This window comes from Alligator mississippiensis, chromosome 10 (genome assembly GCF_030867095.1).
Source record: "Alligator mississippiensis isolate rAllMis1 chromosome 10, rAllMis1, whole genome shotgun sequence".
Classification (NCBI taxonomy): Eukaryota; Metazoa; Chordata; order Crocodylia; family Alligatoridae; genus Alligator; species Alligator mississippiensis.
Window position 1 is genome coordinate 54,819,756 of NC_081833.1, and position 27,856 is coordinate 54,847,611.

The window sequence follows — 27,856 nt, forward strand, 5'->3', positions numbered from 1 at the left end:
TTAAATTGTGGAGCCCAGAATTGGATACAATACTCCACCTGCAGCCTCACCAAGGCCTAGTACAGTGGGAGGATGACAACCACCAGAGTTTTGCTTGCTTTACCAGCTGTGACATCGCATTGGTGGCTCATATTCGTCCCTTGGTCAATCATGACCCCCAAGTTACTTTTGGCCATGGTGCTAGCAAGCATAGTACTGCTGAGCCTATAAGCATGCTGTGGGGTTTCTTCCCCAGGGTGGAGTACCTTGCATTTTTTGGTGTTGAACACCATCAGGTTTTCATCCACCCATTTTATGAGCCTTTTGAGGCCGGCCTAGATCACCAGCCTATCCTCAGGTGTTGATGCTTTACCCCAAAGTTTGGTGTCATTGGCGAACTTGGCTAGTCCATTTCTGATACCAATGTCTACATCATTAGACATTGGGTCTGACCTCGATAGAGGTCAGGCTGATAGGCCTGTAGTTCCCCAGATCTGCTTTCCTCCCTTTCTTTAAGATAGGCACCGCATTGGCCTTCTTCCAATCTTCAGGCACTTCACCTGAGTGCCACGAGTTCCTGAAGATCCATGCCAGTGTCTGAGCTATATGCCTGCCAGCTCCTTAAATACCCTGGGGTGTAAACCATCTAGGCCAGATGAACTGAAGGTGTCCAGCTTCTCAAGGTGCTCCTTCATGTGGTCTGCACTGATGTAGGGTAACAATTCTCCCTCACCCTGTCCATCCCATACTGTATTGAGCAGAGTAGTCCCTTGGGGCTGGTGAAAAAATGACACAAAATACTCATTAAGCAGTTTGGCTTTTTCCTGGGTGTCAGTTATATATCAGTACCGCAGGATTTTACAGCCCACCTTGTCAGACCTAATGAAGCATCCATAGAATGACTTCATAATATATTTTCAAGATGTCTGCTTGGTGTTCTGCATACATATTTACAAGCTCAGTTACATTATTAGGCAATCCTTATTTAAACATATAAAACAGATATTTCTTCTTTCAAGTGTGTCAGAATTTACAAATTAAAAATGTTGGAGATAATATTCTTGCAAGAATAGTGAAAATAGTAAAATAAAGTGAATATTAAAAGCTGAATAAACTCAAAATTGTCTCCTGCCACACACCTGAAATAGAGGGACCATCTATAATATTAGGTAACTTTTGAGTATTATAATTTTATTTTACTTGTGACATTAGATTGTGTGTGTGTGTATAATATGTGTATATATAGTGTGTGTATGTATATGTGTATATATGTGTGTGTGTGTGTGTATGTGCTAATGTGCTATCCATTGTGCCATTCACAATACAAGCGTCTTCAAAACAAATACAAGCTATACAAAAATAGACTTGTGCGAACTGCCTTTTCTGCAAGAAAAACTGGTGTCTCTGTAAGTGACTAAGCATTCATACTGTTTAAATGTGTTATTTTACACACAAAATTGAGATTCAGCTTATCAGTATACTGGATCAATGTGTAATTACTTCAGCAAATAAAACCTCATTTGTAGTTTGAAACAAAAATCTCAAATTGGGTTACAGGGTGACAAAGTTAAGAATTAACAAAATCTAATCCAAACTCATGTAACTTTCACTTACTTATCACTATTTGTGGTATTATGTATGTGCAGAAGATTTGATCTTTTGCAGAAATCTCAGTAAATTGATAAAGTGTTTTGTTTTTTTTTCTTTTCCTTTTTTTGGCAGATGGGGATGGGCAAAGTGAGCTGCTGCTGCCTGCCTGTGCTGATGAAACTTGTCAGAAAAGTGCCATCTATTTATCTAAACTAGGATTGGATCAGGTATCTTGAGTTTACATTTGTGGAGAAAAATTGAGTACCACGTTTAAATTTAGAAAATAAGAAACAAAAAGAAATGGGGAAGTGAAACTTCTGCTGGAAAGGAAAAAATGCAGAACAAATATCTTCTCACATTTAACTTGTAACAAATGGAAGAACTATTTAATGACAGATTTTTAAGTTATGTTTTTGGTAAAAATGTATTCTATAGTACTGCAAAGGGAGAAGAATGTCTATTTACCATGGACATTTCTATTTCTCAGTAGAATAAAAGAACTTCAGGGAAGATTGTGTTTACTTCTGAGTTTTCCATCAATATATTTTAAATGAGCATGTTGAGTGCTTTTTAAAGATCTTTGTTTCTGGGTTTGGAAATAAAAGGCTGAATTCATCAAATGAGTGCTTAGACTCTCCAATTACCCTTATAAAGGAATTACTTTAAAATAAAATGTTATAGCATGGGCTCTAAAGAATAAGATTTAAGAGTTATTTTATTTAATTTTATTTTGAAGAAAATCTCATTATTTCATATGTATTACAAATAGCAGAACATTCTGGATTGATTTTGTTTTTAATGTTTGTGCTATTTACATACTTGACCTATGGCCTTTTAATCATAATGCACAGCATCAGCAGCTCACTAAGCAAAGACAAACCTAGTAATTACAGCCTGCCCCACAGTGACAGTTCTTCAGTTCTGTAGTCATCACATCACTAGTGGATAATGTCAGTTGTTACTCTTCAGTTTAAATTTAAAAAATCTCAGCATGTATTACTTTTGATATTCACATTATCATGGAAGATATGTTTAAATCAGCAGTTTCAATTTGTACTATTATTTTAAAAAGAAACTTCTAACATAATTGAATTAGGATGATTTAGATACATATTAGCAGCTCCTCTAAAAATGTTGCATTTTTCTTTGAAAGATTTTGATGATCCTGCAAGAATAAAATGAAAAAGTAATACATGTTAACTAGAAACTTTAAGCAGTTCGGCTTTAAAAAGCTCTTTGATGACATATTTTAATATAATCTTTTTTTAAATACTGGTCACAAAGAAGTTTCTAATAGACACTTGTGCTCTTGTCTTGCCTTTTCTAAGGAATGCATCCTAGTATATTTCCTTCCTTAGGTTCCTTCCTACATCAGGGGTAGAACTAGGAGAACTTTCTGTCAGAAACGGTTTGTTAGCTACATCAAGTCCTCTCTTTTTTTTCCTCAAGAAAAAACTGTTAACAAATTAATGTGTTTGCAGTTAAAATTGTACAATATTTCTATGAGTCATCCACAGGTTGAAATATGTTTGTTTATACTCCTTACTGCACATATTAATGTGAAATTTAAATTAATTTGCTATTAGAGTGTTGAATTAGCTCACTGGATATCACATAGTATGGTATCTATTCGTTGACTGATTAACTTGTTTATGTAGTAGTACTGTTTCAGAAAATATTGTTTGTTGGGACAGTGGGAGTAGAGTAGGGGGAAGAGTGGGTTAGTGAGCCCAAAAGATAAGCAGTCCATTGAAATTTTAGGAAATTTTTAATACAGGTTTCCCTCACTTTATGCAGGTTCTGTATGTGTGAATTCGCTCCTATGCGATGACCCTTTTTATACCAAAAATTTGTTATATGTGAGGTAATTTTACTCTAATGCGATCTGTGTGGTGGAAACCCGCAGTCAGCTGCTTTGTGCGGTGCATTGTGGGAGTGACAAGCACCAAAATATAGTCTCCTGTGTGGATCCGTGCTCTTTGCTCACTGTCTGCGACATGTGTTTCTGTAGTTGCCATCCCCATTATGATAGTGCCCTGTGCTTGTGTGTACTGTCTGCTGTCAGTGAGTACCAAACTTGTCTTGTAAAAGTGTTAGAAATGGGTCTGGGGGTCAGTACAGTCAAGGTCTTGAAACATATCCCTATTGGTTACAGTGTAAAGTGGGTTCCCTTTTATGTGAATTTGAGTTATGCACTGTTTTCCAGGAACGCATGTACAGCATAGAGTAGGGGGCCAGATCACTAACTTTTTATCACCCAGTGGGCCAGCGAGCCATATTCAAAGACCTCACAGGAAGTGGTATCACATCAGGAAGTGATGTCATGTGACCTTTGGCACCAATGAAGTTGCAGGCAGTGACAATGAAATAGGTCTAACCAGTTCAAAACTCTCCCTCTATAGCATCCACCTCTGCCACTGTTCGGGACAGGATACTGAGCTAGATGGACCATGGGGTTGACCAAGCATGGCACTTTTTATGCTCTTATGTTTAGAAGCTCTTATGTTCTTTGGCTGAGCTTCCAAACTATGGCTGAGATTTGCAAAAAGGGGTAGATAGGCATGTTACAAAGTTGTCCTAAAGGATTTGGAGCCCTCTAAATCTCATTCATTTAAATGGAAGTTGGCCTTTTGACTCAGCTTTGAAAATCTCAGCCCAAGGAAGGTGCCAACCAAATAACTTAAAATATATTTTGCATTTCTATGCAATGCATCTATGTAGGGCTTTCCAAGCATTTTACAAACATGAAATGAACCTCAGGATGAGCCCAGCCGGAGCAGCAGAGGCTCAGCTATACTTCGCCCTGCCTGCACTGGTCAGTCCTGAGTGGCACACGGCTCCGCCACCACTTCTGGCCGGTGCAGACCCAGCCGGGCTTCTCCCATCCTCAGCAGCATGTGGGAATCTGGCTTCAGCTGCGTGCTGCTCCGGATGGGACAGACCTGCCTGGGTCAGCACCAGCCAGCAGAGGCGGCGGCAGAGCTGTGTGGTGCTCGGGACTGACCGGCACAGGTAGGGGGAAGTGCAGCTGAGCTCCTGCTGCTCCGGCTGGCCTCATCCTGCGGTGAGCGGCACATGGGTCTCCTCTTCCCATGCGCACTGCGTCGGCAACATCAAGCTGACACGGTATGTGTGGGAGCCTTGTTCCTTCCCAAGCCCTTCAGCACCCATTAGTAAGCTGCTGGGGGAGGGACAAGGGGTGGGAACGAAAGTAAACTGTGTTTACTTTTGTTTCCTGTTGTAGCACCACGGGCCACAGAAAATGCCTTCGTGGGCCATACGTTGGACAAGCCTGGCATAGAGCAAGGGAAACCTGTATTTCCAATAGAGCAATTTTGAGGAAATCAGATCTATGATCCATCTGTTCCCAGATGCAAGTGCACCATTGTTGACTTCTTAATGTTCCCTATCTTCTGTCCTTCCTTAACATTATGTATGCATCCTACCATTTTGTTTCCTTTTGACCATAGCAGCATATTGGGAAGAGGTCTCTATTGAGATACCTGCAGAAATTTGTTGGCTGACGTTGTTCTCTTCCAGCTGTTTATGTAATTGTTGAGTAGTGTTGCATCATTTATGTTTCTGTCCATCCACAGGAAACTTGTCGTCTGCAAATTTCATCTTCTCTTTTCTACCCAGGTTGTCATCAAGGGCAGCCACTCTAGCTAGAAATGTCACATTTTCCCACAAGCAAGCACAGAAACAACAAAAAAGTTTACTTTTCAGTTACTTTTTGCTTACTTTGCTTTGTCAGTATAAGGACCTACCTTCTTTCTGCCCATAATACAACTCCTGAATCTAGTCTACTCTAATGCTTATATCAGTGCTAGTTCTAATAAAGAAACTACTAATGTATTTAATCCTGTAGACCAAAGAATGGAAAAACTAATGAGAGGAAGGAGTAGGACTGAGACATGAGCTTCCGGAAATTTTTCTCCAAAGTCCCATTTACAAAAGAATTTAGGCTTTTAGGCACCCAAGTCCTATTGAAGGTTACTGGGTCCTGGGTTTCTAAGTGTCCAAATCACTTTTTAAAATGGAACTTAGACTTCTATCTCATAGGTGTTTATAGAAATTTTACCCTAGATGCATTTTACTTTTTAATTCTGTAAAATGAACACATAATGAGGTATAACAAAACACTGTGCTAAGATTTCTTATGGTTTTCAAACTGTTCAACTTCAGTCTTTTCATCCAATATAGAAATTTTACTGTTAAATAATTACGTGTGTAAAGGATGCTCCTATTTTTTTTCTTCAATCAGAAATCATAGAATGAGATTTAAAGTAGCTTTGTAATATCCATCAACCTGTATACGTTTTTTGGAGCAAAGGCATAGATAATCAAAATTTATTTTAGCCTCCTAATGTAACAAGAAATAATAATAATAATCTACTGTATCATTTGCAGAAGTAAACAGCAGATTTACTTGACATGAGTATATTCTTTCTATTCTGCCTTACAGAACATATTATGCCTTTAGATTTACAAGGCAACAGTTAATCTTGCCTGCTTATATTACACAGTCCTACAAATGTAATGACCATATTGGCTGCTTACAGATGTTTAAAAAAAAAACAGACAAAAATACACTTTACTGGAAAAAGCAACATATTAGTTCAGCCCTGCTCCACAGCGTCTATATAGATCAGGCATTTCAGTGAGGCTTTTTTGCGCTTTATCTAAAGCTAGTTCAAATAATCTATTAGGTAAAAGTGCCAAAAAAAGCTCCATTAAGGTGCCCAGTCAATATAGATGTCCAACTAATGCTGTGCCTCTAAAGCGCCATTGTTTGGTTGGTTTGGGTTTTTTTAACATCTGTAAGCAGCGTTTAAGGGTTTCTTTTGTTTTGTTTTCTGTTTCTTTTTTTAGTATACTTAAAATAGGCTACAAGAATAAAATTATACTATGTCAACAGATAATCAAGCTGTAGATCAACTAAAACTACTATTTTGGTAACATTTCTAACACTGCCAGTGTTAAAAGCTTTTGCAGCTGATACATGCACATAGAAGTAAAGTTGATCTGCCTTCAGAATGTAGGTCCTACATTAAAATACTTAATTGCAATATGTAAAGATTCAGTTTTACTCTTCTATTTGTGCACTGTATTTGCATTTCAGTGCCAATAAAGTATACATTTAAATACTGCTGTTTATGAAGTAAACTTCCTGTGAGGTTAAAACAGGATAACAATTTAGTTTTATTTTAAGTATTTATTCTTTATGAAGTGTATTTTAATTCATAAAAATTGCCTAGTATTCTGTAAAATCACATTACCAGATATCAGAACATTTAGAATACATATATGATAATACTTTAGCTATATTTTATAATTTTATAGCTATAATAACTTGTGTTTTGCTATTAACATTTTTTGAATGAGTTAAAGAATGAGTCATTGTATTTCATTGTTTTGACTCCAGTTAGTCTTTTTTTTCTTTAAACTGCAGTATTTTCCAACAGTACTATTTATATATTTTTCTGTCCAATAAATCAGTGATAGGAAATCTGTTCCTTTTTAGGTATGCACATAGGTATATACATCTGAAGGTTTACAACATGTATTGCTCTTTGGCATTCTTTGTACTAGACTTTTCAAATATCCAGCAGTTTACAAACTCAAAAAAAATACTGAAAAACAGGGGATGGGGGAGTAAATGTTAAAGCCCTTTTAAAAAAAAAAAAGCACACTATATTAAGTTATTTCATTAGTCTTCAGTTTTAAGACTCTCAAAGATGCCGTATATCCTGTGGTATTTCAGATGTGTCAAATAGCATGCACAGACATCTTCTGTTCAGAAACAACCAGAAATTAGCCTCCTCCTAAGATTAGAATCAGTTTGGCCATAGTGTAAACGGCATAATTCTAGAATAGTTCTAAGATGCTTCTGGCTGCCTGCCAGCCCCATCGAACCATTCTTGCGGTCACAATAAACTGGCATGCAACAGGTTTCTTGTTGTTATACTTACTTCTTATACAAACTCCCAGGATGTCACCTACAGTACAGACTGCAAGACTTTTTCATCTATACTGCTTCTGAAGTATTGAAGATGTGAGGGGAAAGCCACTCCTGAAAAGACCAGCTTTTCAAGTTGCTTTTGAGCTTCTGGAATGATGTAGATTAGCTAAAGGGGCCTCATATCTTAAGGAAAACTTGCCAAGCTTCATATTATGTCAGATTTACTGAAAGACAGCAGAAGTACATCCATATACTTCCAAGTAAAACACATTCTGACTTATGACCTGGAGCCTTCATACAGTCCTCTTATCATGATTCTTCAGATTTAAGAGGGTTATATAAGGACTTGGATAGAAACATATTTAAGGCATGCCAAGCTGTTATCAGTAACAGTATTAATGAATCATTAGTGTGGCATTCTTCTGTTTAGTTGGAAACATTTAATGCTTCATAGGTTCATCGGGCTGGAAGGGAACTCATGAGGTTGTCTAGTCCAGCCCCTTGCTCAAGGCAGGAATACCCCTCACTAAACTATCCCAGCCTAGTATCTGTTCAACCTACTCTTCAAAATTTCCAAGGATTGCAATTCTACAGCAGGTGTGGGCAAAATATGGCCCACAGGCTGGATCTGCCATCCAGGACAGTCTTTAGGGACCCCATGGGCCAGACAAAATTTAGAAAATTAATATTTATCTGCTCCTGGCTGCCTGTCAAAGATGACAGGAGTCAGGGGCAGTAGGATCCAGGGGAAGCCGGCAGTAGGACCCAGCAGCCCAGCCTTGCCCCACCCCCAGGCATTTCCCTGCTTTCCTGGCGGCACACTACTCTGGCACCACGTAGCTCCCAACTGCATCGTCGAACAGTGGGAGCACGGGGCCCATGCCAGTACCCCATGGCCAGGAGCAGGAGGTTGGGGGGTGGGTGGGTGGGTAGGTGTGTGTGCGCGCGCACACATGCACAGGGAGGGAGGGACAGAGTGTGTGTTCGTAGGGTGAGTCCCACTTGCACACCCACCATACCCATGCACCTACACCCTCCCTTCGCACTGCCATATACACAGACCCCCCATACCCATACCTCCTCACGTACTCCAGCCACCCTACCCCCACACACAGCCCTCCCTTAACCCCATGCTCCACATATCCACACATGCCCGCACCTCCCCCACACACCCACAGCCCTCCACAAACCTATATCCACCCCTCCATGACCCCACCCCCCACAATATACAAGAGTAAGACTTAATTTTAAGCTATTGTGCAATCATCTCTATGTACAGTACACAAATGCATGTAAATCAGGACAAAAATATTTTTTGAAATCAAATTAATGAATGTTGTAGATGTTCACTTTTTAGAATATAATTTTGTATTTTTCTGGTTCCGAGATGGCCCTTGCTGAAAGGAGTACTTCTGGGGGCAAGGGGAGGGACTTCTGGTGTCAAAGGACAGGGGTTAGGGGGTAGGGCTTCCAGTCAAAAGATGGCAACCAAGAGACAGGGCACCTGTCAAGGGGTGGAGCTACCCATACGGCCCTCGACAGCTTGCCAAAACTCGGTAAGCAGCGCTCTGCCTGAAATAATTGCCCGCCTCTGTTCTACAACTTCCCTACATAGCCTGTTCCAGTGCTTGACCAGTTAGTTCTTCCTAATCGCCAACCTAAAATTCCTTTGCTGCAGTTTGAGGCCTTCGCCCTAAGTTCTCTCCCTTGAGACCACAGATAATGATATATCTCCTTCCTCTCTAATAGGCCCCTAGTCACCTCTTCTCCAGGCTTAGTAATCCTAGTTCTTTCAACCTTTTCCCATAAGTTATATTTTCCAGGTGTCTAATCATTTTTGTTCTGCTGGACTCTTTCCAATCCACCCACATCCTTCTTGAAGCGTAGGACCCAAAGCTGGATGTAGTACTCCAGATAAGGCCTCAGCATAGAGTGGAAGAATTGCTTCCCTTGTTTTGTAAGTGACACTCCTGTTAATACAGCCCAGTATGCTGCTTGCTTTTTGTAACGAGCACACAGTTGGCTCATATTCAGCTTCTGGTCTATTGTTAACCCCCAGGTTGTTTTCTGTAGTACTGCAACCTAGCTAATGTAATTTTTCCATCCCAAGTGCAGGACTGTGCACTTTGTCCTTGTTGAATCTCATCTGGTTGATTTCAGACCATTTCCCCAGTTTGAGGTAATTCTGTATCCTAGACCTGCCCTTCAGAGTGTCTGAGACTCTGTCCAACTTGGTGTCATCTCCAAATTTCCTAAGCATGGGCTTAGTCCAATTGTCCAAATTAACGAAGATGTAAAACAATACTGGATCCAGTACAGACCCCTAGGGAACACCACTTCCCTCCTCCTAGGTAGAACATTGAGCTGTTGATGATTGATTACTCACTGAGCATGATGTTTCAACCAGTTATGTATCCACATTTACAGTGCTTTCATCTGGTCTCTTTTTTAGCTTACTAATTAAAATGGCATAGAAAACAATGTCAAAGCTTTGCTAAAAAACAAGGTGCATCATTTCAAAGACTATATATCTTTTTGTAAAGGGAAACCCTAATGACTTGACTCCCTATCAGCTGCTGGAATAGTTTAATTATGACAACTATTTCTGCCTTAGAGAATTTACTCTGTATTTCCTTTGTAGTTTCAGATAGAGTATTTCATTTGAATTTGAATTTTCAGTGTATTCTACTGCTATGTTGTTGTTAGGTCCTGAACCTCTAAATGCTGAATGTCCTCAAATCTCATTTGCTTAAGCAAGAATCAAGGGTTCTTAACTGCTCATAAGAGGGGACTCAAGCACTGGATGCAGGAAGAATATACATTTTAAGGTCTAACAGCTATTCTTGAATAACTATCTATACAAATCAGATTCTTTGTTCCATCAGAGACAGGTGAAGTAGTTCCGGTATATTAGCTATTACCCTCATAGGAATGTTTAAGGTCTTTATATTTCTTGATGAAAAGTACTCTGAAATGGCTGTTAAGTCATGATCTCTGTTTCGTAGCATAAAGTACTTTAAACAAATAAAGCATACCTGCTTACCTCAGACTTTTTTTCTTTGCTTTTACAGTGGATTCCAGTGTTGCAGAACTTTCAAAATAAAGACACACTCTGGGGCTTTGTACCTTATAAAAATGATCCATCTGCAAGTGAACTTTCAATTCCAATTACACTTCACATTGGAGATTACAACATGGATGGCTACCCAGATGCTCTTGCCATATTAAGAAATACATCCGGAAGGTATCATTTTTACTTTCGGATTTACATATTATACTAAAGCATATGTTCCAACATTAGTCTTGTCTATTTTAAAAATCAGACCACAGATTTATGATACATCTAATATTGTTTTGATATAGTGAATGCCTCCATCAGCTTTATAAAATGAATAATTTTTTTAGGTTTGCTAAATATTTCCTCTTTAAAAGGTTTAAATTTTGCATAAACTTAAGCTACATAGGTCTGTATTGTGTGTTGCTTGTAATGAGCCTCAAGGGTGTGCATAAGCTTAGGCTAAGCTAAATTCCTTAATAAAAGGGAAGAGAGTCACCAACTGGCTAGAGCTACACTTTTCCCTATCCTGTGGAATAGGTGAGTAGGATGGGCTAAGGAGTATATGGTGCATTATCTCCTCTTCAAGAGCTAGCTAGTATACCAGCATCAAAACTGTGGAGTTTTTATTTATTTTAACAGTATTTATACCTTATGCAGGCCTGCTGGAGGGGGTGCTACAGAGATTAGGAACAAGTGATATGTGACTCCAGTCAGTCTGGTTCCCAGTTCCACTAGAAAAAAATATAATTAAGCACTGTTCCTTCGGAGAAGCAGTTGACTCAATAGCATCTATTATGTTGACAGTAATTTTGTATGGCTTATGCTTAATTAAAGGCAATAGATGTTCTTTGAGATAAACGCAGAACAACTAGTTTTCATGAGGGACAACGAATGTTCATAGAGGCATTGAGGAAATTTGAGGAATGTAAATTGATTGTGAATATCTTCAGCCTTTCTTTGACCTGAAATCTCTTACAGACAATAAACTGTCTTTGGTATGTATATCACCTTCCAAATTTTCCTTTGAGCACCTGAACAAACAGGGAACTAAAATGTGGTGTTTGCAAAAAGTTCTGCTCTCAAGTGTACAAGACCCAGTTTTTCTTCTTCATTATGTTGGTGCAAGGGGTTGATGTATATGTTCCATATATTCAGTCCACCACCCAAAACTGATTTCCCTTCCTTCCATTTCACCTTTCTTTTCGAAACAGTTTTTCCTTTCCCAGATTATTTTTTTCCTTATGCTTGTTTACCATTTGCTTATATTACCACATTTTCAGCCCTTTTCCTTCTGTGTTCTTTAGTCACTCTTCACTTTTCGGTTTCTTTTTTCTTCTCATTAATTTGCTTTACCCCTGCAAACCCTTTTCCCCATTTGCCTTTCACTTGTGGAGGGCCAACAAGTTACTCTTGGCCTTAGGGATGTGACAAAACAAAACAGGTTTGCTTGCTCTTCTCCTGATCCTTGTTGTCTATGAGAAGTCTGGTGTTTATAGCAAAATAGCTTTGCGATTTACAAAAAATAAATTACTATTTATTTATTCATCTGTATTTTCATCCAGTTTCCTGACAAAGGAACACTGCACAGTCTTTTTTCAATACTTAAGTTATTGTGTAGATCAACTAAACTATCCCTGAAGGTCTTGGAGCCTGCTGCATAGTTGCTGTTTCAGTCTATGCTAACCAATGGCCTCTTCTCTCTCTGCTTGGAATTCTAGGTTTTGAACTGACCTTGAGGTTGGAAAAATCCTTTTGGTTCTGTTTAGATTTTCTTGTTGTCTTCCCTTCACTTCCCTCCCCACCCCCTTTTATTTGGACAGCTTTTAGTGGCAAATTGACAGGCCCCTTTACCTCTCTGGGCAATTAGTGATTGGGTACTCCTGAGGTCGCTCTTTCCCATTTAGCAGTTGTTGACCTGCCTTACATTAATGAAAAACTTATAAATAATTTTTTACAGTTTCTGCCCACTTTTCCAATCAGTATCTCCAGTTCTTTATATGCTGCCTAAGAAATGTGTCAAAAAAGTCAAAGGTCTACCTAAGCCTCAGTGATCTCTGTGATTAGCATGGTTGATTGTTAAGGCAAGCCATTTTCAGTAATAAGCAGCATATAAGGGAATGTTATGGCTAGCATCACATCTAGAGTCACCAGTTCAAATGGCTAGGTATCATTGTACTGCAGAGGCTGCTTAGGAGAGTCTTCATGTGAGCCCATACCAAGGCTATAAATCACTTTTCTGGACCCACAGTAAGAGATCTTTACTGCTCTGCTCCCTAGCCCTGCTAGCATATAATGTGTAGTATCCCAAATAGCTAAATTCAATGCATTTTAAGAGTCTTCCATCAACTGAAGAAACTTGAGCTAACATTCAGTATTTTAGTACATCTATCCAGTCACATTTTCTTATATAATTATTGTACTTCTTACAGTCTTCTGGATTTAAATAGTAAGTTTTATACAGGCATCTAATTTCTGTGTTATCACATGCAATCAATAACATGGAACAAGTAGAGAGAATGAATTCTTTGCACATTATTGGGAAATTTTTGCAGCATACAGTATATTCAAGGTACTCAGCCAGAAAGAGAGAATGAATGCAGCACTGCACTCAAAGCAGTCTAATCTCCATTATGTTCTATAATCTATCCCTTCTTCAAGCAGTTAAAAACAAAAAAACCCAAACATCTTTCCTTTCTTAATTCTTTCTCAAACCATGTAGTATCATTGCCTTCTGCACTATCTCTGTAACATCACAAGCTGTCTTCTGTTCAGTTTTGTGTTGTCACGCTATTAGAAAATAAAAAGCATCTCAAACCTCTGTAATATTTTCAGAGTCCCTATAATTTCCATGAGTTCCATATAGACAGCTTACTGAGATGGTCACTAACTATCTGCTAAACAGGATTCTAAAATGGATGTACTGATTCAGGAGGCTAATCTAACATATAAGTCTGTATTAAATATCATGGTAGTTTGCAGTAAGGTCTGGGAGGATGCTAGTATTGGCACATAGGCAAAATCTGCCCATATTTCTAACTACTAAATTTGAAAATAGCATTCCTCTGTTTATTTTAGTGGTACCTACACTGAATAATATTGTAGATGGAGTTTGAAGTGATGCTTGTCTAGCACTTTTCATTATAAAATCTTGTTTACAATTATATATAGCTTTGAAGATTCATTAATTTAAGCTGGATATTTTGTTTGTCAGATGTCTACCTTATGATGACTCTGAAAGTTTCATCCTAAATGGCTTAACCATTTCTGGGAACAATGTTAATGAAAAATATATTTTTGTCCATGTTTAAAATCTTTCCAAGCATTTTAATAAGAAGTTTCTTGCTTTGTAATGATGTTTCATTAGATAATACTATGGTATTAGAGATATACCTTTTGCCATTCTAAAAAAATCTACTCACATTTGGATAAGTTATTTGGGTCATATATAGTAGCACAAGGGAAGATGGACAGGAGCCTTTGGGTGGGAGGTGGCTATGCATAGGAGTAGCAGTTTTGTTAGTTCTGTGGTAATGGTTTTGTTAGTTATAGTGAGATGGAGAAGAATGAATAGGAAAAGGTAGAAGAGGAAGAAGTCAGTTATCCATCCTTCTAGTCAAGATCAGGCTGAATTTTGTTGACATCATGGTAGAGGGCATTTTGAAGCAGAGATTTGAAGACAGAACAGATGAGTAGCTTCTGAATATTGTCATGGATTTTTTTCCAAGAAGTTAGAAGAAGCAGGAGGGATTTGTCGTGTACTAAAGCAATCCATGTTTTTGCCAGTATTTATTCAAGATCAGGCTTAATCACAGGTAACTGATGAAGTTGCCTGATTGACAATCTCTTTTAGTTTTCTTTTGCTGGACAGTACATGCTTACATCTATTTATATTATCACAAGGGCCAGTGTATGCATTCTCCACATCTTAAAAGATTAGATATTTGCCAACATTATTGTCATTTAGTTAAGTCAGTTTCCACGCTCATGACTTGGATTATGTCATAGCACATCTGGACTTTAGAAACACACAGTTTCTCAGAAAAATGCTTTATAGTGGTCAACCCAACTCAGTATATCATTGAAAAACAGAATCTAGTGAATTGTGGTCACAAGACATACTTCAGCTATTCAGGGGTTCAGCAAGTAGTACTGCATCATCTACATTATGATAACCAGTCAACCTGGTTATTACTTGTGCTACAGGATAGGTTAAATGAATGGAAGGAACCCATGTTGTATTAGTTGATCAAAAAATGGCATAATTAAAAATGCACTTAAGTCTGTTCTATGCCAAACTGGATCTGTGATCATGACTTTGAGTTTACTGACAGGTTGACTGATGGTCCTCTAAGGTTAGTTATTTTATACCTTGCCCCTTTCCTTAATGTCTGAACATTTAGTGTCCTCTTGATACTTACATTATTATATTTATCTCATAATGTCCATTATCTGCAAACAGGTCATATTTTAAAAGAAGGCAGGGTAGATTTGTACCTTATAGACTAACTAAAGTGTGCAGGTATATGTAATATATAGCACAAACTTTCATGGGCTAAACCTCATTTTATCTGATACTGTGAAAGAATGTGAACAAAGATATGTATAAGGAAAGAGAAATTTCTAATGCAACCCTGCATATTTAACATTGCTCTTTACATCTTTACATTACACTTTAATAGAAGCTCTTAGCAGCCAAACCAATTTTATATTTGCAATTTACTGTAGTCTTTTAAGTCTTTAATATCTTGGAGACAGTAATTATAATTTGTCATTTTTTGAAGTTACTATCAAGAATGAAGTTTTGCCATCCAGTAGTTTCTTGTGAAAAATAATTACTGACTCCTACTGTCATCAACAATTTATAGTAAGTGTAATGTCATTATTATATATGGACCATTCTACATTGAAGCTCTGAACACAACTTTATTATATGTTAACTGTTTGAAATGATTTTCCAGACTCATATTCATTATTCAGGTGTACATTTAATGGCATTGTAGTTTATGTATACCTAGTTAATCATTCTTTCCTCGGAAGATGTATTTTGCATATAAAAGATACTAGTCCTATGAGTTTCCTGAAGCACAAGTAGTATATCACTGCAGAATATGAACATTTCAGTGTTGCAGAGGCTAAAACTTTTTTTAAGAAAGATCAGATATCAGTGATCCTATATTCCCTCCTAATGATTTCTCTCACTATGTTAGGGATCCTGCTTTATAATACAAAAGGTTCTAGATGAGCAAATAATATCCTATGCCATCTGCTACTGGGTTCTGCACACAAGGTGAGTATTGCAACAGGCTTCATGCTCTGATCAGCAGTTAGAGTTACCAGTTTTTAAGATCTCATTTACATAACAGGAGTCTTGCAGAGCATGTACTAGACAAGGAGGAACACTTTGTTTCAAATGTTGTTTGTTGATTAGTGCAAAACCAAAATATGAAAGATAAATTCAGTTTCATAAATCTTCTTAAAATGGTTATATTTTAATTACCTAAAGATATGATAATATACCATAATTCAGGAGAGAAACTAAAATAACAACCCCTACTGATTAAATCCCTAAATAAATTTAATTAGATGCATTTAGTCTTTAGATAATTAGATCTCTGTGGCTGTTATCTAATATACTGTTGTTTGGTTTTTATAACAAGATTTCTACAGCTAAGAAATTGAAGTATCTTTAAAAAACGCTTACTAGTTGCAGTAGGAAGTACATCTTAATTTCTTTAAAACTTACCTTATAAAATATCAGTCCACTTTTTTAATTTTACCATTTTAGTGTATTTTAAGCCTTTTATTATAAAAGAATTCTATTCAGGGGTTTAATTCAAGTGTTATGTGTACTGCAGGCCCATTAAATGAGTTTTTCTGTATTTTAGTATGCACATGAATTTATCTATGCAGCTTAAGAATTATTATTATTATTATGCTGTCCTTTTGATGTGTATGCCTGCCTTATTTAGAGAGACAACATATAAAGCCTGAAACCCAGGTAATGGCAGATGCTGCCATACCAGCATGAGCCATTGTGCAAGCAGGCAGGTAGTCATAAATATCCTGCCTCATGCTTAAATTTTTAAAATCCTGTTCCCTTGTTTCAGAGTTTGTATTGCATTATGGTCTCAGAATGGTCTCTATGTATTTAGTAATGCCATAGTGAATATTCTGCTTTCTTCATATAGGTTTCTGTACCAGAAATCAGGAGATTATTAAAGGGAAAACATCTCTCAATTAAAAATACTGTGTGTGTCACACAGCTCCATGGATCGAGTACTTTTTGCCTTCAAGCATTTAAAAAAAAATTAGGTTAATTTAAGTTTTAAAAAGATATAAAATATGTAAGATTTATGGAGGCTCTAAAAGGCTGATATGTCATCAAATCTTTCTAGACATAAAGAACCTTTAATCACTAACTAAATAGCTCCTATCATTGCATCTGTGTTGCCTTTAAAAAAAAATCCAGAATATGCAACACAAAATTAACTCAGTTTGCTCTTCCTTTTATATTGCTTTATGGATTCCGTGAGTGTCTGGACCTACTCAAGTATTTTCATATTTTGAATAGCTACTAGCTGCTCACTTGGTCTCCAGGTGCCAGTGTTCGTCACTTGGGAGCCTTGCTTACATGGTTTACAACTTCTTCCCTCAGTAAAGAATAAAAGCATTAGTGTGTATTAGTATGGCTGTTGGTCTCTTGAGACAGATCATTTGATAACAAGCATTTTTCTCCATTGGGCTGGGCGCGAGGGGCTGCAAGCACATGTGTGTGCGCACGCACATATATTTGTACATGTGTGTGTGTTTTTAACAACACTTTATAAGAAACATTAGTTAAATTTTACAAAATGATACCATGAAGTGGAAGTTATTTTGATACATGATTTTATGAAAGTGTGATTAATTTATTTTAGAAGGTTCCTTTTGATTAAAACTAGACACCCTAAGTAGTGTTATAAATAATTTAATTTGCTTTCCTGAAGACAAAATACAATGTGGTGGGGGTGAATGGTAGGAAATGGGTTTTTTACACTTGCATAGATCTGTACCATAGTCACTGCTTAGTTGCATCTTGCCTGTATTTGAGATTTGAATTTTAGTATTTGAGGCTTTTCTTATTTTATTCCTCTACATCTCTCAGTTATACTAATCAAGTTATAGAGAGTTCCTTTGAGACTAAAGTGCATATCCACTATGAGAAAACACTATGGGAAAACATAAATAAAGGAAAACTGCTCCAGAGGTGATGCAATCACCCTTCAGAGGAGGTACAGTCACCTACCCTGGAAATCCTCAAGAGGAAACTAGACAGTCACCTTGCTGGGGTCACCTGACCCCCAGTTATCCTTCCTCCTGGGTGCAGGGGGCTGGACCCGATGATCTTCCAAGGTCCCTTCCGGCCTTGCAATCTATGAATCTATGCTTCCTCTTAGCAAGGGTCAAGAATATAAGTAACAAAGCTATAAATTAGAGACCAACTATTGTGTTTTTAAATTGAGGCTTTTGAGCACAGAAATAAGATTGTAAGAGACAATACCGTAGGTACCCATCACATCCTCTGTAATCAGAAATAGAAGCAAAGAGCACTTGAAAGAAATAAAATACCTCAAGGCTTTTTAAAAATTATTTTGGATTAACTATAGCTTTTGAGATATTGTAGAAAGCAGCTACATCTCCTGAAGCTACTTTGCAATGCTGAGCAAGAGCCTAAGGATAACCATGTTACATCTTTTCACATTTTCTTGAAAGGAGCACTTTTGGCTTTCTACCCAAGAAACAGACTTGCAGAGTGTGCGTTCATCTTTTTTAAGTATCTTTGCTGGATGTAAACTGATTTGCTGGTTAAACCTTTCTGGTAACTTGAAAATGTAACTTGATGCTTTCATTCCTGCTCCTTGTGGAATTCCAAGATAAATACAGGCATGTATAGATCTGATCTGATTTGTTTTGTACTGAAGGTACCAGACTTTACCAAGTGTTACAGCCATATAACATGCTAAACTTCTATGTGCATTTTATCTGATATGGAGTTCATTTGTTGAATGTCTTGATTTAATGCCAGAAGTAAAATTTAACATCCGCAGATAATGAATTGGAAATTTACTCCACAACGGGTGCATCTATACATATGCTTTACTATGGAGTTGACTAATTATCTCTGCAGTAAAAAGTCGTCATCTACATGTGTGGTGCTATTAGACTGTAGTAAACTAGTTAACATCACTGTAGGATAGTAGTGCCCAGCACAAGTACTATCCTACAGCGGAGTTATTTAGTGTGCTGCAACACGCTTGTAGACTGTGACCAGGGCTGGCTGGAGCACAAGGGTGCTACACTAGGGGATTCCTGCTGGCCAGCCCTGCACTATAGCACCCTCATGCCTCAGTCAGTCCCTCTGCAGCACATTGAGCCAGAGTGGAGTAGCTTTGGGTTGGCAGGCTGACCCCCCTCCTACCAGCCAGGGCTGTGCCACCCTGGCTCAACATGCTGCAGTCCCAGGCACACATGTAAACATTGTACCTGGAAGCATTAAACTCTGGTGCAAACTGTGCTGGAGTTTATTCAACTACATTAATAATATGTGAATGTGCCCAGTGAGTAAAAGGTGTTGTTTTTGTTTTTTGGTTTTTTTAAAGGGTACTGAAAGGGTAGTACTGGAACTTCTATTCTTCAGCTATCAGGAAATGAATTTGGTTGGCAAAAAATTCAAAATCGATATGAAGAGCTTTCCACTCCACATCTCATCATTAGACTTCAACACTTAGTGCCATAAGATAATATTGAGACTGAGAGCAAGATTCAGATTGGGAGTGGAATTTATATGAATAAGTATCCATTGTTATGTTAGTTAACATGCAACAAATATTTGCAAAGCATAGAAAATCTCTACAGTTTAGATTATTATGAATTAGAGTGAAACGTCCTTGGAAAGCTATCTGTTGCAGATAACGATACTGACCTAGATTAACCATGGGTTTGACCCAGAGTCCTTTCTTTCCTGTGCAGTTATTTTTCTCACTGATCATTGCTTTTTTTTTAAAATCAAAGGCAGGAAATATTTTATACCATTACAAGCATCTTTAACACAGATTGTCTAGGGAAATTCTTTCTGCCCTACCCTGGAGGGGCAGTTTTTCAACATTGTACAGTTGCCAAGTAACAGTTACCTTAAGGGTTTTGCCTTGACATTCCCTGTCTTTGGTCATGTTTCCAGGGCTTTTAGCAAGAATTGAATGTAGACTTTGCTGTATCTTCAAAACAGGACACAACCTATATTAGGAGTCATTAACTGAGCTACAAAGCAAAGGGGTGAATGGCTTTGAATTTCACTGGTGAAGTAACCACCTTGTCTGCCTTTGCACATTTTTTATCAGGAGTGCTGTTCTAGAATCCTTCCATTCACCTGCTGCGTAGGAGGAATTGTCTACATATTTTGATTCCCAAAGTTTAGTTCCAGTTTTAAGTGTTGTTGTTGACTGTCACCCACCCTCACTTTCTTAAGTATTTTTAAAGTGCTGCTTCTTTTACATGCCCTTGGTCAAGCCCAAAACTGACTTATGGATTTTAAGGAAACTAGGTACATTCTGTCTGAGTTGCTTTTATAAGTCTTCCAATCCTTTCCTATATCTATACATCTCAAGAAAGCCATCCATATCTTCCGATACAGATTCTCAAAGCCATCTGAATCTTTGCTTTGTATCTTGGTAAGGTCTTCAGATTTTTAATGAAAGCCATGGCTACATGAATCTGTACAAATAAAACCTGCTGAAAAATTGTCTTATACAGCTCTGACCAGCAGCTTACTTCTTGGTTAGATTTATAGTTGTATAGATGGTCAAAAAAGAAGTATTCCTGTAAGGAGTTAGCATGAATCAGGTAGCTGATTAGCAGTTTGATTAGCAAATTTCTGAAGATTTCGTTGTGGTGGATAATAGGATTCCATTTGGAAAAGAGGAACATGATCCTGATATAGAAACAAAAAGATAATAGAGGAGGATATGGTTGAAAGGAAAGGAATGTTCAAGGGGAAGAGATGGTACAAAAAAGGAAAAGGGAGAAATGCCAAAACTGGACAGAAAGTACAATGGAGTAAAGAGAGCTGAGACATGCAATTCACTGGTGAAACCTCTTAAATATAAAAAGGCATTTGCTCTTGCCCCTCTTCACACAGAATTCAAAGTAAATTTAATTAAAACATGTTGCAGATTGCTCCACATTTCAGTTTTACACACATTCCCTTCCCGTAGCAAGTTGCATTTTTTTTTCATTATTCATCATTGTGATCCAGTAATCAAAAACTGTAAAGTAGCTGTACGTGAAGAGGCTCTTCAGAAAAAGAAAGATCTGAGCCAGAACTTACTGGCATGTGTGGCCATGATGCTGAGGCAGGGAATGCCGCTGTTGCCAGAACCCTGTTTTCAAAGCTGACGCATCCTCTGTATTGGTTCCCCATGCCACTCCTCACCTATTTCCAGTCAGGACTTCATCTAGGCTGGGAGCTTACAGAAGAAGAGAGCCAGAACATGGCATGAGCTCTCCATAAAGCCTCAGAGACCTAGCTCTGGGGATGGGGTTTGAGACTGGATGCTGGTCATACAGCTCAGAGGAGCTCTGACGTAGAGAAGCATTCTGCCAAGCATGGCAGCATCAGCGTAAGTCCTGGAAGCCGAGAGACTGCAACTGCAGAACTCCCAACAGACAGAGAAGGGTTTTTTTATTGGTTTCTTTCAGTAACTTCGGGACTGTTTAAGCACAAAGGGGGCATTTAACAGCAATAATGAAAATATTGTTCTGAGTCCCTGAAGGGAACAGAGGTAGACATGTGAAAAGAGAAACTGTTTAAAGGTGACAGTCTCATGAGCTGTTGAATTAGGAGTTTCTTTGCTTGTCTTTGGGGTTTTTTCTTTTTGAACGTGAAATCCGACCATGGTGGGTAAAGCCAAGTACCTGAACTAAAATGACAGAACATAAAGAGATTATAGAGAGACAAATTTGCAAGGGGGAAATTGGCAAGATTGCAAATCCCCAAGAATTAAGTACTCACCTGGGTCTGATCACTCAGGGTGTCTGTCTTCCCAGCCTCTCTTTAGTGGTGTGGGCAGCTTCCTTGTCAAGTAAGATGTGCCAAACAGAGATGAGAGAACCTGTAAAAAAATAAATAAATAAAATTTTAAAAAATTATAAATACAAGAGTCAATTTTGTGAAAAGGCCAAATCAGTTTTGAGAAAAATATTTTACAACGAATAATAGTGATGTAACAGCTGGTTGGCATATGGCTGGGGTGTAAAGGGAGCCCCAGTAGGAACAAGCCAAATGCCTTAATGATTGACCTTCATGGAAACAATACCTCCTGAAGAATAAACAAAAAAATCATCAAGATGTGGTGCAAGCAAACTGGGTTGTGAGTAGGATTTAATCATTTAAGACTGGGGAGTGTTGGCTCACAACATACACTTACAAGTCCCCAGGACGTTGAGGACTGCGCCCATACTCTGTGCCCCTCCGACACTGTGCTGCAGAGATTCCATTATCTACCGAGCTTCTCGCCTTCTCTTCTTTGATTACTGTGTGTTAGAAATACTCTTATACAACCTAAAATGGATGTTTAGCTAATGATTTGCATGTAGCTGAACTCTGCTTATGTTTTATTTCTGTGGTGGCAAGTGCATTCTAGGTGGATTTTACAAAAATGAATGCATGAAAAGTGAACAGAGAAGAGTAGTAAGTCTGAAAGATGGAAAAGCTGTAAGACTGTATATGTAAGGACAGGTTTGCAGATATAGTCATACTAGGATAATAGTTCAGCAAAAAGCCCTAACATGGATGCAGGTACATTAGTTTAAAAGTTTCTATAATTTAGATAACCTATACCAGTACAATTGAATCTAGATTAGGTTTTATAAGCATAGCAAAATCAGTGAAGCAGGGAGAAGAATCACAAGCATGTAGTGTCCTTGGTGATGCTGCACATATCCTAATTACTATCCATATTAGTTGTTAAATTTATGTTAATTTAATAATATGGGTATTATCTTGGATCTGTATGTAAGCTGGAACCTCTTTTACTTGTTCCATAATTCAAGTTAAAAAGAAAGTTCAACACTATATTTTAAATATAGGAAATAATGAATCATATTTTTTAGTCCACATCCAAAAAATGTTTTCTCCTTTTCTTAATGCACAATAGGGTTTGGTTTTGTTTATTACAAGAGGCTGCAGGGTAAAATAGTAAGGTTTTAAATTTGGTAATTTATCTTACAGTCAGATATAATATTGGATGTCAATGATATTAATAAGAACCAAGATGAAAGTTAGATGAAAAAAGATAAACAATGAGAAGTCAACATATAATGGAATTCTGTTTGTTATTTCTTTAATACCCAAGATGTCTAGACATGATTTTAGGATGTGTGTCCAGAGTTTAATGAAACAAATGTGTGGGCATCCTTGCCTTTGCCTTTGAGAAGCAATTCTTCAGTAAAATCTTTGTTAATTAAAATGTTTGTTGTAGTCTTATATGATCTATTTATTAAAGTAAGGGCTAAATCCGTATTTCCTCAGCATATTTAATAAGAGCTATTTTGCACAGCTGAATGCTTCCGTTGCATCTGATAACAACAGTGTGAAGAATAAGAATTACTCAACTGAATCAAGAGTTTGAGAACTCGTGAGTTGATTTGCAGAGAGGAAACCTTCTTAATCAAAGTTGCCTGATTGATGGACCAGTTTGAATGAGAAGGATTAGCTGATCCTTTTACAAATATCTGTGTCATCCTCAAGAAAGGATATGCCTCTAATATTGATACTGGCTTTTGCACATCAGATAATGTTCATTGTTTGTTTAGTTATATACTGGAATACATTTCAAGGATTTTTATTAAAGTTCAGCTACTTTTAATATGTCTGCCCAGAATGCAGAAAGTTGCAAAACTGTATCAGTTTTTATCTGGTCATACATAGTTTAATTATCGGTCTAACCTAATCTATGCAATATAAATGACGTTTTGAGAGCATATAAAATTTCTGTTCAGGTAAATTGGCCATCTAGGGTTGTCAGGTATTATAAGTGGCATTAGGAGTAATGGATCAACCTACTCCAGTGTAATAATCTGAATTAATTTCTGTAGAACCTGTTTCGTAGATTAGTAGGATGCCAAACATGTTAGGGTTTTTTTCTGTCCTTTTTGAAAAAGTATGATCTCAGGATGAAAAAGGCAACAATTTAGTCAGGAGATGTATTCCTACTTCTATCATATTTTCACACTGGGTATTTAATCCAGTGATAGCTATGATTTTGAAATACACCATTGAAAAATATAGAGAGCAATGAAAATCCATGACCATGATTCAAATAAATACTATATATTTGTAGTATTTCCCAACAGTTGGGAGTTTTTCAAACACAAACAGATTAAAAGAACTGATATCATGGGATGTTACTATGTAGCTGACATTGTTTCAATAGCGTTCATGTGTAGTTTTTTTCTATGGTAGCTATGTGGCTATTTTATTAATGACCATGAAAATATTGAAATCACTTGAAAACATTTTGGAATATCCCCGAACTAAAAATGTATCTAAGTTTGCTATCCCAGAGACAACTTGGAGTTCAAGTAGGGTGTCCTACTGTTTTGTTTCTATTGCCTAGTTTAAAAGTAAGATATTTGTAGGAATGGAATGTCATTTTCCCATCAGCAAGCAATTGGACGCATTTGCACTTGAAATAAACAGGCTGCATTTAGTAAACAGTGGTCTCAAGCTGAGGCTGAAAAAGAAAACTTGTCCTCCTACGTTGATTTCCTTGTAAATAATAGTCACACTTCAGAGTCGGGCTGAAGTTGGTTTGGTATTTTCAAATGAATGGTACTGTACCGTAACTGCATATCAAATTGGCTTTCCTAGTATCAAGACAATTTCTTATCAAGCTACATTATTCTTAGGATCATAGGAAAGAAAATACGGCTGGAAGGAATCTCACAAGGCATCTAGTCCAGCCCTCTACTCAAGGCAGGATCATCCCTCAATCGCCCAATTGGGGCATGGTGCTGGGAAAAAGCTGCGGGGCTGGGACCTGCCCCAGATAACGACAGTTCCTGGCCATTCCCAGGCTGCTCAGGGAAGTCTGCACATGCAGACTTCTCCTTGCAGCTTGCAGCTAGCTGGCAACTGTACCAGTCTGGGGCAGGTCCCACCCAGCTCCAGGCTGGGTGGGGAATTCTCACTGAGCAGTGAGCTTCCCAGCCCCAGCTCTGCAATTGTGGAGCTGGGACAGGGAATTCCCTGCTGCCAGGGCAGAGGGACATTGTACCCACCCAAACTCTGATGGTGGAGCCCACCCCAGCAGCAGGCAGCTCCCAGGGCCAGGGAGCAATCTGCCGCCCCCTGTTGCCCGGCTGACCAGGAGCAAAATTGCTCCTGGTCAGCTGTCTAGACATGCCTTACTGCACAGTAATTACTCAGCAGTTAATTTGTTACTTGCATTTGCAGGTTGCAAATTAACTGCTGAGTAGAGCAAATTACTGTGCAATAAGGGTCTGCACTTGTACATGGTGACGCTTACTATGTAGTAATTTGCTCTACTGTGCAGTAGAGCATCTTGTGTATAGATGCACCCACTCTATCTTTGAGCATACTAAACTTTTGAGTAAAGAATACATAGAATGTTGTTCTCCACATGTTGTCAAAAATGGATAAAATCATTCCTAGTACTTATTGTAGGTTCTCAGAACTACATTATATTTTCAAGTAGAATCTCTGTTGATAGTGTGCATTTCCACCCTATTTTTTTCAGTACTACGGTATATGTAAACTGCTATCTTCTGTGGAAATTCACAGTATTTTAATCTGAATAATTAGTGTTACACTACTCTTCTTCAAATTGCTCTGTTAGTTTGCAGCACAGCTTTCTAAAGGTTCCTGTATTTCAGTGATGCATTATAAAAGGTTCTGGGTTAAAAGGCAGCCTAAAAAGCAATTTTAAGTAACCTCTGTGCAAAGCAGATTTCATATAAATATCGGTAATGAAAAGAGTCCTCATAGATTCTTAAAATATTGAATTATACTTCTTTGGGTTTTGTTCTATTCCCCCTGCCCCCCATCCCGTCCCATCCCCACCCCAGGCAATGAGTAAAAACCTAAAATGGGGAGGGGAGATAGCTCTTGCAAATATCTGAAGCAAAATTGTGGACCCATTAAAGCTGAAACAAAAATTGCGTTGACATCTGCAGAATCACAAATTTAGTTCTGATCAAAGGAATATATTAAGTTGCATAAATGCCCTTTTAATATGAATAGAAGTTATACATGCAAAACAGAAAAAGTATGTGGTATATTTTGTAGTTTTTTTCCTGAGATGTTTGACAGAAAAAATTGTGGTTAAATTCTTAATATGCTGTGTTCATCATTGCATTTTGTTAGAAGGTATCACAGAGACAGAATAGTACTACCTTTTTGGATCAGTTGGTTTTGTTCTTTGAACATGCATTCCAAGTGTGCCAGCCTTTATGCTCTTTGGTTGTTTAAGTTCTTATTGTATCTTAAGTATCGTTATTTTTTCAAATATAAAGAGAGCTGCTTGATGCTGTACTTAAACCAGCAGAACAGCTCTTTTTCTTAAGAAATAAATGAACAACAAGGTCATGAACACCATAATCAAATATGATCCTAATAAAGAAAAATATAACTGAAGGAGCCAAGATGAACAATTGGTACATTTCTTATAGTATTAAGGTAATAGTACAGCAATCTGAGTCCTTTTATTAATCCAGGCTGCATTTTCAGGGTAGGCTGAAAAGCTTAAGGAAGCAAGCTACTTTCAGAAAACAAACCACTCTGACTTTTAACTAGTAATTGTACACAGCTGCTTAATTTAAAATAATTTTAGAGTTGTCAGCCCATTTCAAATTCAGGAAGTAAAGAAGAAAGATACAGGAAAGAGATAAAAGTTAGAATACAAATGTGCTCCATGCTGCAAACAAAAACTTCAAACAAAATCAATGTAAAAATAAGTAACATAATCAAACCAATAGTTCTTTAAGTTTGTATAGCCCTGATTTATTTTTCCTACTTGCTTAAATAGTACACATCTCTGCCAAAATCTTCTTGAAAGCTGCAAGCACATGAAATGTTTAGATCAGTGTTTCTCAACCTTTTAAGTAGAAAGTACCCCCTAACTTCTGAAAATTGTAATAAGTACCCCAGCACTCAATTTTCCAGGGGATTTTATATTTACAGACTAATGAGTGCTATATGTTGGAAGAAGGGCTGTGTATTTAAGGCTCTGGCATAATAGATGTCTGATTTGGTGTGGCTAGGGTTGCCACCTTTTACACCAGGGGTGCACAACTTAAGTATGTACCTGGACTAGAGGTGATGTTGGCCAGAGCTAGGAGGGGTGAACCTAGTGCCACACAAAGCACAACACACTAAATTATTACTGGGGAATTTAAAGCGTTGCGCATTGTGTAGTGCACCAAATTTTTTACCATAATTTTGAGAGGAGGAAGGAGCAAGAGAGGGCAAGAGAGAGGAAAAGAAGGTGAGAGAGTGTTGTGGTACCCGTGTACCCCCTGCCTGTCTCGCATACCCCCAGGGGTATGCGTATTACAGGTTGAGAAACGATGGTTCAGATTATCAGTATTGTAAGAAGCCTTCATCCTGCCAATCAGTTTCTTTCATCAGCTGTATTTTTCTTGTTTCAAGTATATTGCTTTGTCAGTGTTAAGTTAACTAAAAACTGTCTGGTGACACTAGCCATTAAACATAATAAAAAATCTGATCGTAGTGACTGGAAGATGGGGTGCTCAATATGTAAATTTGGAGGTGAATTTTAATAGAAAATTTGTCCTTACTAGGGAACTGACAGTCTTGTATTTAATTAACAGTTGAATAACTTTATCAAATGGTTATTTATAATAAAACTGAGCAATTTCAAAAGTTACCCTTTAGCCATTGAAAGATCCAAAATATATTCATGAAAAGTAGTGTTGGAAGACGGAAGAGAAAGATGTAGACAGAATTTGGAGGGGTTTTTTTTTTGTCTTTCCTGACCTTTCACTTGTATTTATTTCTATACTCACTGCCAAGTCTCTACCTAATATTGTAAACCCTTTCTGATGCAACAGAAGTAATTAAATGCAAAGAATAAGTGTAGTATGCAACAAACAATTGCTTTAATTCCATTAATAAGGTTAATATCCCTAATGTGTGTGGGGGAGTGTGTTTGGTGGGTTTTTATTAGAAAATTCAGTGTAAGGAAATTGTT

General features: G+C 37.7%; 1 protein-coding gene across 1 annotated transcript in view; it reads left to right on the top strand.

The window, feature by feature from the left end:
* Window positions 1-27,856, top strand: part of ITFG1 (integrin alpha FG-GAP repeat containing 1) — a 234,549-nt gene that overhangs the window by 113,068 nt on the left and 93,625 nt on the right. Inside the window, exons 9-10 of the mRNA XM_006271204.4 lie at window positions 1,702-1,796; window positions 10,603-10,775. Coding sequence (XP_006271266.1) covers window positions 1,702-1,796; window positions 10,603-10,775 — 268 coding nt within the window. The remainder of the gene's footprint in view (window positions 1-1,701; window positions 1,797-10,602; window positions 10,776-27,856) is intronic.